General features: G+C 43.9%; 1 protein-coding gene across 1 annotated transcript in view; it reads left to right on the forward strand.

Moving 5' to 3' along the window:
- The window catches only part of LOC124802799 (agrin), a 304,188-nt gene that overhangs the window by 204,708 nt on the left and 85,054 nt on the right, over positions 1 to 14,426 (forward strand). The window contains exon 2 of the mRNA XM_047263801.1: positions 9,260 to 9,385. Within this exon, the coding sequence (XP_047119757.1) occupies positions 9,260 to 9,385 (126 nt within the window). The remainder of the gene's footprint in view (positions 1 to 9,259; positions 9,386 to 14,426) is intronic.

Below are 14,426 nucleotides of genomic sequence, written 5' to 3' on the forward strand. Positions count from 1 at the left end.
AGCGCCGTCGCTTTTACGGCGATGCCGCTAAGTCAGTGTCACTTTGAAAGCCATCTACTTTATCTATTGTTAGCTGTTTCTAACACTGTAGGAGTGGTCTTTGCAAAAAAAAGTCAGTTCAAATATACGCATATATACTTACAGTTACACAACCTTTACTTGAATTCCATCGACGAAACTTCGGACGTTGTTGATGGATATATCGTGAGTACTTTGTGTAAGAAGCCCATGGTCTCCTATGGCTAGTTACAGAATAATAATGTAATTGTGATTAAAGCAATTTATTGCCCCAATTAGCTTTGTTTGCGTAAAAAAGGGTTTTCAATACACTAGTAAAGCCTGTAATATGCAGGCGCCAAAACGTACAAGACAAGACTCAGATCAGCAACAAACACTGATGGATAAACGAAACCGAGATGTAGTGAATGCAACGGAGAAGAATGTTTTCCATCCGGCCAGAGGCGGAACCGCGCCACAAAAGAGAATACCAGCGCAACTCCAGAGAAATTAGGTCACTCGAGAGATCAGCAACACAAGCATGGGCACAGGCAATGCCTACTTAAAAGTAACAATTTCTACACTCGCGTCAGTGCGGAACTGCGGGAAAACTGACCGCGGAAAAGATGTCAGTGTATTCAAAACGGGAAAGACCATGGTTGATGTAAGGCAAAGTAGGGCGAAACCGGGTACCTCATTTTTAATTCATGTAGATTATTTTCATTGATCAATAAATTTGCAAATTAAGGTTATTCAAATCTTTCCACACCCCGCTGGATAAAATAGGCTAACCATTTAAATGAATGGAAGAATTTGAAAACAAAGAAAAGGTTTATTCTGCTGCAAAAAATACATGAAAACATATAGAAATCCTTATATAGACCTATACTACCAATGGATACGAAAACTCTTTTTTTTAATATCAAAACTCGTTTTTAACAAGGAACTTCAATAATTCCAAGTATTTCAGTAACAGAAGCGAAGTTCTCGATAACCGGTCCTAATTAAAAACCGAAAACACAATTGATTAAGAACAGAAATATCAGACCAAGTAGTTTTTTAGGTCCGTAGCACTGGGTCCTCTTCACCTGATGAAGTATAAGAATATATGTAGAATTATTGGAGGTATGGATACAGTGTCTGTCTCATGAACAATGTTAAAGTACTGTGGAATTAGAAAACTACTTAGTCTGATATTTCTCTTCTTAACAAAGTATATGTATGTATTCACCTTTGTTACAACTTCCCCATAAAAATATATCGTTTTGAGTTTTTCTTGTCTTCTTTATTTTTCCTGGCTTTTTTTTAACTTCCAAATCATTTTTGTATGGATAGCTGATCAGGATTGCTGATGTACCCCTTCTTCTTCTTGTGATTTCTTTGCACTTTCTGCCAAGTCAACCTTTGAAGGAGACATTGGAAGCATTTAGCCGCCTGGTTTTGCCCAACCCAATGTATCTGATTTTGCACCACAGTGCAAGATTGAACAAATTATGGCGGCGGGAAGTTAGCATTCACATTATGTACATCATATAAATATTGAAATACGCTAAATACCATGTTTAACAGAAATATTTACTTAATTATTTTTATCAGGTACTGTTTGTCTACAAGACACAGCTCGAAGAACCGCTTCATCGAAGAAAATTTCAGAAAAGCTTTGAAAGACAATACGTGTTCGCTAATGACGTTTATTTACCTCTCCCAGAATGACGACTGTTAATATTTCTGAGTGTTATGAGGCTGGTGGCAGCACTAGTCACGGAAATCTAACTCTACCTGGTTCGACCTGCACACCCGGGTTTACCATACCTTGCCCTATGCCATGGCGTACTTCATCTGAAAGACCAGCAAAGTTCATCAGTTGCAAAATAGAGAGACGTGTTCACGATCTTAACTATTCTTCGTCGCAATTTTACAGCAAACTTTGAAACATCTGATACCAAGAACGGTGTTCTGTGCGAAACGGAGACCAATACTGAAACATTCTTTTCTTGAATTTAATTTTTGTAATTATTTTGAAACAGACTTAGAAGACCGTTCGTTGTAAAAAGTTTTATTTCCTGTTTTGTCAGATTCTATGTTGCTTTGGAGTTGGTAATCGGACAAAACGCCGTCGTTAACCTTGTATCACGAATCGTTTCCAGAAGGCCGTCAGCATTTACAGGGCGTCTCAAAAATGACCGGTATATTTGAAACGGCAATAAAAACTAAACGAGCAGCGATAGAAATACACCGTTTGTTGCAATATGCTTGGGACAACAGTACATTTTCAGGCAGACAAACTTTCGAAATTACAGTAGTTACAATTTTCAACAACAGATGGCGCTGCAAGTGATGTGAAAGATATAGAAGACAACGCAGTCTGTGGGTGCGCCATTCTGTACGTCGTCTTTCTGCTGTAAGCATGTGCTGTTCACAACGTGCAAGTGTGCTGTAGACAACATGGTTTATTCCTTAGAACAGAGGATTTTTCTGGTGTTGGAATTCCACCGCCTAGAACACAGTGTTGTTGCAACAAGACGAAGTTTTCAACGGAGGTTTAATGTAACCAAAGGACCGAAAAGCGATACAATAAAGGATCTGTTTGAAAAATTTCAACGGACTGGGAACGTGACAGATGAACGTGCTGGAAAGGTAGGGCGACCTCGTACGGCAACCACAGAGGGCAACGCACAGCTAGTGCAGCAGGTGATCCGACAGCGGCCTCGGGTTTCCGTTCGCCGTGTTGCAGCTGCGGTCCAAATGACGCCAACGTCCACGTATCGTCTCATGCGCCAGAGTTTACACCTCTATCCATACAAAATTCAAACACGGCAACCCCTCAGCGCCGCTACCATTGCTGCACGAGAGACATTCGCTAACGATATAGTGCACAGGATTGATGACGGCGATATGCATGTGGGCAGCATTTGGTTTACTGACGAAGCTTATTTTTACCTGGACGGCTTCGTCAATAAACAGAACTGGCTCATATGGGGAACCGAAAAGCCCCATGTTACAGTCCCATCGTCCCTGCATCCTCAAAAAGTACTGGTCTGGGCCGCCATTTCTTCCAAAGGAATCATTGGCCCATTTTTCAGATCCGAAACGATTACTGCATCACACTATCTAGACATTTTTCGTGAATTTGTGGCAGTACAAACTGCCTTAGACAACACTGCGAATACCTCGTGGTTTATGCAAGATGGTGCCCGGCCACATCGCACGTCCGACGTCTTTAATTTCCTGAATGAATATTTCGATTATCGTGTGATTGCTTTGGGCTATCCGAAACATACAGGAGGCGGCGTGGATTGGCCTCCCTATTCGCCAGACATGAACCGCTGTGACTTCTTTCTGTGGGGACACTTGAAAGACCAGGTGTACCGCCAGAATCCAGAAACAATTGAACAGCTGAAGCAGTACATCTCATCTGCATGTGAAGCCATTCCGCCAGACACGTTGTCAAAGGTTTCGGGTAATTTCATTCAGAGACTACGCCATATTATTGCTACGCATGGTGGATATGTGGAAAATATCGTACTATAGAGTTTCCCAGACCGCAGCGCCATCTGTTGTTGAAAATTGTAGCTACTGTAATTTCGAAAGTTTGTCTGCCTGAAAATGTACTGTTGTCCCAAGCATATTGCAACAAACGGTGTATTTCTATCGCTGCTCGTTTAGTTTTTATTGCCGTTTCAAATATACCGGTAATTTTTGAAACACCCTGTAGGATGTTCCATACTATTAGGGTCAAAATTACAAGTTTGGTAGATGGTCCTAAACTCAGCCATTGCAGATAAAGAACTAATGTTAGGAAACGAATATCTAGTTCCTTATTGACATAAACAACTTATCGCCGACAGCCTTAAAACAGACACCCATCAGTCGCAGTGCATGCGTTGCAATTGAACGGTCCATCGAGAGAACTCGACTCTGGCTTCAGAATCATTCGGCCTCTTTGCTTACACATGTTAAGTTGACACCGTTACTGCTGGTGCTGCAGAACCGATCGCACTACTCCCTGCATGCGCTTCACGGGCACTATGACTGCTGGTTACTGGTGCAAACCTCACTGTCCCACCCTTTTTTTTCCTTTATTGAGTTTCGATTAACCCCCAAAGGGGGGCGGGCTGGCACCAGCTTAGTGCGCCGCTTTTCAGCCTACAGAATTTGTTTTAAAAAGATGAAGATAATAAATAATAAAAACAGGCGATAAAATAGTTGACTTAAATGGTAAAATGGCGGAAACCTTGGAACTTAAAACATAAAAACAAAGGGTTGATGATGCTAATAAAATACATAAGAAGCAGACAGGTACAAGAATGGACGTACAATTAAAAAAACACGGCGACACTCTGGTTTCTGTTTGCAAGAGATATAAAATTTACATCCAGCGAAAGCATGGTTTCTGTTCGCAACGCTTTGGAAAGACGAACAGCACTGAACATTCACTTGAACAATGCACAAAAATTTTTGACAACTATGATATACCACAGACAGGGCAGATGGGGGGGGGGGGGGACCTGGACAGACGACGGGAAAGGAAAGGGGGGGGAAGGAGAGGAAAAAACGAAGTGGGGAGGAGGGGGGAAAGGAGCCGATGGAGGACGAGGACCCATAAGAGGGAGGCGGGGGCCCTGGGCAGACATGACAGGGAGTGGGGAAAGGCAGAGGAGGGGAATACAAAAGGATTCGGGGAGGTGGGAGGCAGGGAGAGGTTAGGTGGGGAGAAAAACAGGATGGAAAGGGGGGGGAGAGGGAGTCCCGGGAATGGACAGGAAAGGAGGGGGGGAGGTGAGGATCAGGGTTGATAGGAGGCATAAAAGGAGGGAGAGAGGGCACCATCCGGGAGGGGGAGTTGACAGAAGCCACCTTGGGAAAGGAGATGAAGGGTGTAGAGATGGAGGGTAGGGGGGACGCAACAGTGAAGGCGAGACAGGGGGCAGGGACGGGAGAGGAGAGGAGCAACCAGGGGGTGAGGTGGATCAAGGCGGCGGGAGGTGTGGAGTATGTGGATATGTTCAAGGAATAGGTGCAGATGGGGGAAAGGAATGAGGTCGTAGAGGATCTGCGTGGGGGACGGGAGGCGTATACGGAAAGCGAGGCGGAGTGCATGGCGCTCGAGGATCTGGAGGGACTTATTGAATTTGGGGGGCAGGGGGGCCAATATCCAGGCGGGACTGGAATAACAGAGGATGGGACGATTTAGGATTTGTAGGTGTGGAGGATGGTAGAGGGGTGCAACATCCATGTCCGGCCAGACAGGAGTTTGAGGAGTCAGAGACGGTTGTGGGCTTTGGATTGGATGGAGCCTCACTGTCCAAAGCCATTGCTTCAAATCCTAATGTGTCGACTATTTTCTGTCGAGTACACTCTGTATGTAGAAGCTTCTATCCAAGGTGATAAATTCTATCCAATTAAGGTGAGGACATTTTCGAAACTTTCCTCCTATCTCACGTTTGCTTTTTCGCTCAGTATGTCCCACTGGTATATACGCTATCTTATCAAAAGTATCCGGACACGCCTGCGCATTGCGAAATTGACCATTAGATGTCACGACAGGCGGAACCACGAATATAAAAGCAGGCAGAGTGTACTGTGGTGTTAGAAGAGAAGTAGTAACAGCAAAATGAATCGGTCAGGAGAGCTTAGTTACTTGAAACATGTACTTGTCGTAGGATGTCGCCTGAGTAACAAATCAAACAGGGGAATTTCAACCATTTTAATGTCTCTGAAGTCGACAGCTGGTGATGTGACTGTAAAGTGGAAACGTGAAGGAGCAACCACAGGTAAACCAAGACCAAACTTACTTCCTGTACTGGCGAACAGGGACCGTCAAGCATCGCGGAGGATGTATGCAAGAAAAAAAAAAAAGAAACCCTCATTAAATCAGCGGAAGAAATCACTCGTGAGTTCCATAGCGCTGACAGCAGTCCACCTAAAGCATTGTTTGTTCGTCGAGAGTTAAAACAGGGGGCAAAGAGACACTGGGTGGTGAATGATTGATAACGAGTGATTTCAAGTGATGAGTCACGATATCCTGTGGGTTTGGCATATACCTTGAGGACGTTGTGTGCCATCATGTACAGTGCCAGAGATGATGCTCCAAAGAGATGGTGTTACGGAATGGGGCTGTTTTCCGTGGTCAGGGTGTAGCTTCTTTATATTGCTTAAGGAAATGCAAAGTGTAAAATCACATTTTTTAGCACTGTGTAGTTCGGAGACTATGATTGTTTGTGTCTGCATGGCAATGGACCCTCTCATAAAGCCGCAAGTGTGAGGCGATGGCTTGCGGATACTAACATTCTTCAAATGGACTGGCCTCAGAATCCGGACCTGACCCTAATGGAACACCTATGGAACGAGTCTGAGCGTCGATTTTGTCCCAGTTTGGTTGGCTGGTTGATTCGGGGGAGGGGGACAAACAGCGAGGTCATCAGAGCCATCGGATTAGGGAAGAATGGGGAAGGGAGTCGGCAGTGGCCGGCGTTTGATTGAACGAAAGTTACGCAGAACATAAATCAGGATGGCAGGACGCGTGTTTGAACCGTCGTCCTCCGGAATGCGAGTCCAGTGTGCTAATCACTGCGCCACCTCACTCGGTGTTTGCTCCAGCCCCCAGCGTCTGATATTATTACTATTTCTGGTTTCAGCTCTTGAGGAAGAGTGGTTTGCCGTTCCTTCCCAGACATTCAGGCACCGCACTGAAATTGTCTCCAGCAGAGTACAAGCCGTCATAAGCGCGATGGATGGACACACCCCACATTAATGTCCGGATGCTTGTGATCAGACTGAGTATATAGCAGCGGACGTACTGAGCGGAAAATCGAATGTATATTAAGAGAGGTTTTGTGAGAGTCCTCACGTTAATCGGATAGAACTTATCACCATAAGCAGAAACGCACGAGAAATAGCCCTTCTATAGGTACAGAGACAGAATAGTTGCCTACCACAGTGAAATTCGAAAAGATGGCGTTAGAAAGTGAGGTCTCCACTAGTAATTAGCAGTCAACATGCATGTGAAGCGCACACTGGGAGTACAGTGACGTGTACTAGAGGACCAACAGTCACGATGTCAACAAACACTACTGTGTCCTAGCAAAGGGGCCAAATGACCGTGAAGCGAGTGGACTATTCAGTTGCAAAGATATGAACTGTGACTGGCGCCTGAATTTGCAATTTCTGTAAAGATAATCTCTCCTTCTTTGACGTTCAACAGTTATTGGAAACAGTCTTCAACTCCAGTGCAGACACTTTACGGACAATTGTAATGTTGTAACTTTAATTTGGTATGCTGATATCGGTGCTAATTGACAATGAAAGTGGGTTAAAAGCCGTGATCTGTCTGGGGACGTTAACCGTGGATTACTGGGCAACTATTTCATCAGATATTTAGTCTAGGTTTACCAAGCAGACTAACATTAATGATAATCTTTTAATAGTCATACAAAACCGGTAATATATATATATAAAAAGAGAATTTAAATAAAAAGAAAGAAATCAGTTTATATTTGGAAATTTATTTTAAGATTGTTCATTGAAATTTCAGCATATTATACGTGAGTTATAACTGAGCTGGTGCCTTATTTACGATTGAAAAATGTGAGATTGTAATCTTACGGAACACATAAAATATGGAGCCAAGATTGGGAGACTGCATACGACACTGCATTCATAAAATAACTCACGAAGAACATTGAAACATAAGCAAGAAGAAATTAACCACAACCAACAGATTCAGTTTTTTACCCAAAGAAATTACGTCATGTAATTACCACACACTGGTATACTAAATTCATATTAACTCTTTGTGAAGTCTTCGCAAAAAGAATAGCTGAGGGCTACTTTGATGATTACACCACATGCTCCACGTGGTCAACTTGGTTTACACAAAGCGTACAACTCCACAATAATTTTGATAATTAAAATACATTAGATCGAAAAGCAATTGACAAAAGCAAAACCTTGAACTGGTTACTAACGTCTTACTAACGTCTTACTATTAACCTGATGGGTCAAACAGTTATATAAGCACGTGGTAGTGGTCTCGCAAAGTACACCCCACGTGGGCTGAACATAAAGAAAAGTTGCTATATTGAAAATATAGTCAAGACGAGACGTTATAATCACACAAGCATTCGCATTTAAGATTGATCTTAGTTAGAGTTACTGATCAACACGTAGTTCCACTTTACTCACAAAGTAGTAACAAAGCAACTACCGGAAAATAATCTGAACTTCACACGAGAACTATATTGCGCTGCAATTTAACATAACATCAGATATTTTAGACCTAAACCCGAAATAAAAGTGATTAAATTTTCAGTTAGGCTGAACTTAAGAAATCCATTGTCCTACGGACTTAACAGACACGCGCTTAGCCGGAGATCTTACCACTTCAGACGCTCGCCACGGCCACCCTGCAACTGCCCTACAGCCGAGCGTGCTTCCTGAGGGTGGCTCACAAAGACAAACGGAAGTGGCCAGAGGGGCAGCTTCCTATACCAACATGACAACGGACGGACAGAACCATACTAAGGATAGAAACCTCTTTGCTTTTAGGAAGCGTAGCTACCTGTTCCGACGTTGGTCCTACTGTTCTCTAGCAGACAGGCTTGTCTGCTACCCTCAAGCATGCAACTACAAATACATTTGCTCATTCATACTCTCACACAGAAGGGAAGGGGGATGACAGTATCTTATCATATACAGTATATAAAAGAAAGCTGATGTAGGTTCCGTATGAGACTGTGTGACATGAATTACATATAAACTGTGTTTTAAAGTGTAGTAGTGTGACAGATCGTTCTTGTTTATGTGTAAAAGTAACACGTTCCACTACTCAGTCTCCTCCCAGATAGTCAGAAACGCCACAGTACATTTAGAAGAGGAATTTATTCCATAAATGGCAACAGATTTAAGAAATTAAACATGAAAGGAATCCAACAGAGACCTTTCACAATAACGTATTGCTTGTCGAGGTAGCGCCAACAACTTCGATGGGGCAGGTAGTTGGCTGTCGTGAAACACGGTCAGCGTACAAGCATTTGTTGCGTACATGTACACACACGTATCACTCCCTCAAATCTTTACAGTTTTGAGATACAGTTTTAGGACGCCCTGTAACATTCATCTCTTTCAACGCTGTTTCTTGCAGCGTGGTAAGACGTGGAATGTGGCTCGGATGGAGGCAGCTGGCTGGCGTAGCTGGAGGCTGAGCGCCGACGTTTCGCTGCAGTGGACGCATCTTCATGAACCTGTTTTTGCTGTGTTGCAGGCGCGGCGGCTGGCGGTCCGCAGTGCCCGCGGGTGTGCTCCGCGGCGGGGGCAGAGCCCGTCTGCGGCTCTGATGGCTTCATCTACAGCAGCTCCTGCGACCTGCGCAAGAAGACCTGCGGAAAGGGTGAGCTGACGTCTCCTCGTCCACATCTTTCCTGTATCGGAACAAGACACCGCTAGTTTCTTTCCTGTTTGTGTGTAGCTTCCTATCAACTTTGAAGTAGTATGTGTCCCAAATAGGATAATTTTATCGATATTTGAGGAATATCAGCACTGAACCATCCCATTAAGTTTTGGCCATTTAATGCTGGAGGTGACTCAACGTGTATGTTCAAAAAATGGTTCAAATGGCTCTGAGCACTATGGGACTTAACATCTATGGTCATCAGTCCCCTAGAACTTAGAACTACTTAAACCTAACTAACCTAAGGACATCACACAACACCCAGTCACCACGAGGCAGAGAAAATCCATGACCCCGCCGGGAATCGAACCCGGGAACCAGGGCGTGGGAAGCGAGACAACGTGTCTGTGACTCTGGTCACATTATTTATTTCACCTGGCAAGATTATGGCCATCAGGCCATCTTCTGCGTCTAACCATATTCCACATTACTTTTGTTATGATAAGTACGTTTTAAGTTACGTCTAATACGCAAGATTATAGAACGTTTAGTAATTACTATAGTGCAGAAAGAAAAAGAAACACAGTTTATATTAATTCATGTCAAAAACAATAGGGACAAGTTACAGGAATCTTCATACATCCATATTTAAATTGGATGATGGTGGGACATCAGATGGTATAATTTTTATTAAAAATGAAGCTCCTCCAGTTGTACTTAAGATTTCATATTTATTTGGCTACTAGTTTCGACGTTGCGTCAACGCCATCTTCAGGCCCGTACACTTTGATGATATCAGTTGTGTGTGGCTGGGTACTAGAAGTCCGAGGTGAGACCAATACGTGCTCCACACGGATCCATGTGAAGCACGTATTGGTCTGACCACGGACTTCTGGTTCTCAGCCACACACAATCGATATCATCAAAGTGTACGGGCCTGAAGATATCGTTGATCCATGTGGAGAACATATTGGTCTTACCGCGGACTTCTAGTACTCGGCCACACATAACTGATATCATCGAAGTGTACTGGCCTGAAGCTGGCGTTGACGCAACGTCGAAACTAGGAGCCAAAAAAATATGAAAACTTATGTACAGCTGGAGGGATTTCATTCTTAAAAATAAAAAAAGTTACAGAAAGGTATGTTTAAATTACGGAGGATAGTGATAATGCACGTGAGAGGAGTGCTGAGGAAGGGGGGGGGGGGGGAGAAAGTAGAATGCGATGAAACATGATTAATGAAGATATGGGAAACGAAAGTGATGTCACTGATTGAGGAACAAAGAGAGAAAGAGGAATATATGGGAATTTTTGCTTTAGTGTTTGACAGAGGAAAAATTGAACATACACATAAATTTTTGGAGAAACGTTGTCAGAGCGACAGTTCAAAACGCTACATGTGTTTGAAACTGCTATTCTGACTACGAAAAATAATTAGGAAACAGGCACACCTTTAAAACCCAAGCTTAATTACGGTGTTTGAATGTTTTACCTAAGACAATTAAATGTGAAGGGTCTAGCTGTGGATCCTAAAGTGGAGAATTGCATATTACTGAAAACGCGAGTAATTGAAGGTGTCAACAGAAACAAGTTTTAAATTAACACATTAATTTATTCATATAAGACACTAACTGCGTGATAAACTGCCTGACAAACTGCTTGACTGCCCAATTACATAATCGCATTATTTGATTTACACCGAGTTAACCTGCTGGTACCCCAAGTTCTTTGAAGGGATTGAGAATGCGCCCTGTAGATGCAACTGCCATTCTGAAATGACACATGAGTTGCTAACTAAATGTACACGGTGACTGTTTGCCTGACTACTAGACTGAAAAATACATCCATTTACCAATGCAGTGTATGATGTGGGGCAGATAACTGCAGTTATCTGACTTCATTCTAACCAACGATTGTTCTAAGGTGCCGGTGCTGCTAATAATGCTCACCGTAAATTATGAGCATGAGACGTGCAGTGTGTTGCCGTCGCGACTGGTCCTAAGATAGTAAAAACTTTGCTCAAGTCTAGGCCCATATTTTGCGGCATCCTTTGTTTCTCTTGTAAAGCATGAGACTGTTATCTTTTGAACATCTACATCTACATCCATACTCCGCAAGCCACCTGACGGTGTGTGGCGGATGGTACCTTGGGTACCTCTATCGGTGCTCCCTTCTATTCCAGTCTCGTATTGTTCGTGGAAAGAAGGATTGTCGGTATGCCTCAGTGTGGGCTCTAATCTCTCTGATTCTATCCTCATGGTCTCTTCGCGAGATATACGTAGGAGGGAGCAATACACTGCTTGACTCACCGACGAAGGTATGTTCTCGAAACGTCAACAAAAGCCCGTACCGAGCTACTGAGTATCTCTCTTGCAGAGTCTTCCACTGGAGTTTATCTATCATCTCCGTAACGCTTTCGCGATTACTAAATGATCCTGTAACGAAGCGCGCTGCTCTCCGTTGGATCTTCTCTATCTCTTCTATCAACCCTATCTGGTACGGATCCCACACTGGTGAGCAGTATTCAAGCAGTGGCCGAACAAGCGTACTGTAACCTACTTCCTTTGTTTTCGGAAAGGCACAATTCTGAACAAGGCACAGCGCTGGCTCCCATTGATAAAAGTTCTTTCCCTCTGCACTGCTCGGCTGTTAGGCTGGAGACGTGACGTAAACGAATAACAGCCACCGGTGCCGTGGGGAATCGCCTGACAATGTAACTTTCACTCTGACAATACTCCACACTACCTGTCTTGTTCTCTGCGAATTCCAGAGTCCTTGCTGGCTGCTGGGGTTCACTTCTTCTTTATGTCGGACCCTGACATGCCTGTCCCAAATCCTCTGTACGCTGTCCCTAAGTACTCTCAGAAAGCAGAGAAAAAGGACACCCACACCATGTAAATACAGTTAAATCATGAAGTTAGCTGGAGATCAGTAAATACCGTCACTGCAGGGCAGTTTACTTTTCTGAGCTACTATTGGAATATTCCACCTCCTCATCATCCTCTTAGTTGGAATGTGATTCTCACACTAAATGAAAAGAGACACGCCACTTTTCAGCAGAAAAAAGTGCTTCATATTATTCTTTAAAGCTTAAGGACAGAGAATTAAATTGCCGCCATTTGAATATTGTATATTAGTCATTTATTTCACACTATTACGATTTCGACTTTATAGCCACTGTCGGGTGAAAAGGTGAAAAACATCATTAACTATCCGACAATCCAACGAAATATTAAAACACATTTGTTGTCATATATACCAGTCATCGCATTAGAAGATCTGAATGTGAATTAAGAAAAGATATCACAGTTGACATTAAGCGTAGCTGACATTTTGCTCAGCAGACAGACTTCAACGCATAATGCTGATTTAACAGTGCTGTGGCAGGAACGAACCAAGTCCAAACATGTCTTCGAGGTGTGCTGCCCTTCATCACAACGCATTTCGGGGGCAGGAAAGCGACGCCCATGTTTTTCCCCTAAAATCATTTTATGCTATTTACCATAAATTATTATCTGTCACCTATTTGCTACTTTTGGACAACGGCCTTGCCGCAGTGGTAACACCAGTTCCCATCAGATCATCAATGTTAAGCGCTGTCGGGCTGGGCTAGCACTTGGATGGGGGACCATCCGGTCTGCCGCACGCTGTTGGCAGCCCTTGTGAGGCCCAACTGAGGAGCTACTTCATTAAGAAGTAAACTGATATACGGATGGGAGAGCGGTGTCCTGAACACACTTCCCTCCATATGAGCATCCAGCGACGCCAATGGGCTGAGGATGACACGGCGGCCGGTTGGTATATTTGGACCTTCATGATCTGTTCGGGCGGAGTTTATCTTATTTACTATTTTTACTAAACACAGATATTGCATGCAGAGGATGCAGGAGTTAATGTACACTTAATAAAATGTGGGCTTTCACTGCTAATGTTCCCTCCAGTTACAACTTTCCCCTGAGCTTTGGATACAGTTACCGATGTATCTCTGAGAATGTCTCCAGTAGATGATGATGATGAAAGGTCAGTGGAGACTTCTATGCATTGACCGCAGCCTCTCAACCTGTACGTTTTGACGGAAGTAACCTACTGAGAAACCATCATAGCTCACGTATTAATAGATTAATGTCCGCAGCTCGTGGTCTTGCGGTAGCGTTCTCGCTTCCCGCGCACCGGGTCCCGGGGTCGATTCCTGGCGGGGTCAGGGATTTTCTCTGCCTCAATATTACTGGGTGTTGTGTGTCTTTCATCCTCATTCACTCGCAAGTCGTCGTAGTGGCGTTAAAGAACTTGTGGAGCGGCGGCCGAACCACCCCGCGAGGGGTCTCCCGGCCACCAATGCCATACGCTCATTATTATTAATAGTTAATTGCTAGTTTCGCTCAACACACAAGAGCTTTTTCAGATACTGATTCCCTGGTGGCGACGCGTGTATACACCATACCACACGTTTTGTTGTCGATGGTGCGAGGTGGAGTTGTAAACCTCTAACGTGTTATCATCAGGGCAACGAAAACCTGAAGATGCTCACTTCTGGTGAGCGAAAACTAGTAACAAATCAAATAATACGTGAGGTGTGCCGGTTTATCGGTACATTGCTTTTCAGTACCGTTACCCGTGGCGCTAGAGCAAGGAAGCAATCACTGTCGTCAATCACAGCAGTGTCCTATTCCTTTCTGACACACTCCTAGACTACGCCGTTCAAGCCACAGAACGTATCAGTGTAGCATCTGTTTGACCAAGCTGGAACATTCCTGATAAAACATACCCACATATCCGTCGCTGCCACATGGCACTTAGCAGATGCAGTGCTTTGCTATTGCACTGCTTCACTTCCCGCTATGCAGATCCAACCAGGGCCTTCCGGGACAGCGGCTGCATCTTTCCTTCCGCGACGTCAGGGTATACTGGCGACCAAGTATATAACATTCTGCAAGTCGTATGCCTTGGCCGGGTACTGAAAAGTGAAATTGTGTTGGGTACTTTGTACCTAATGCTTTTGCATAACGGCACTACTTGGCAACGCAGATTTGCAGTTCTTAA

Source organism: Schistocerca piceifrons, chromosome 6 (assembly GCF_021461385.2).
Source record: "Schistocerca piceifrons isolate TAMUIC-IGC-003096 chromosome 6, iqSchPice1.1, whole genome shotgun sequence".
NCBI lineage: Eukaryota > Metazoa > Arthropoda > Insecta > Orthoptera > Acrididae > Schistocerca > Schistocerca piceifrons.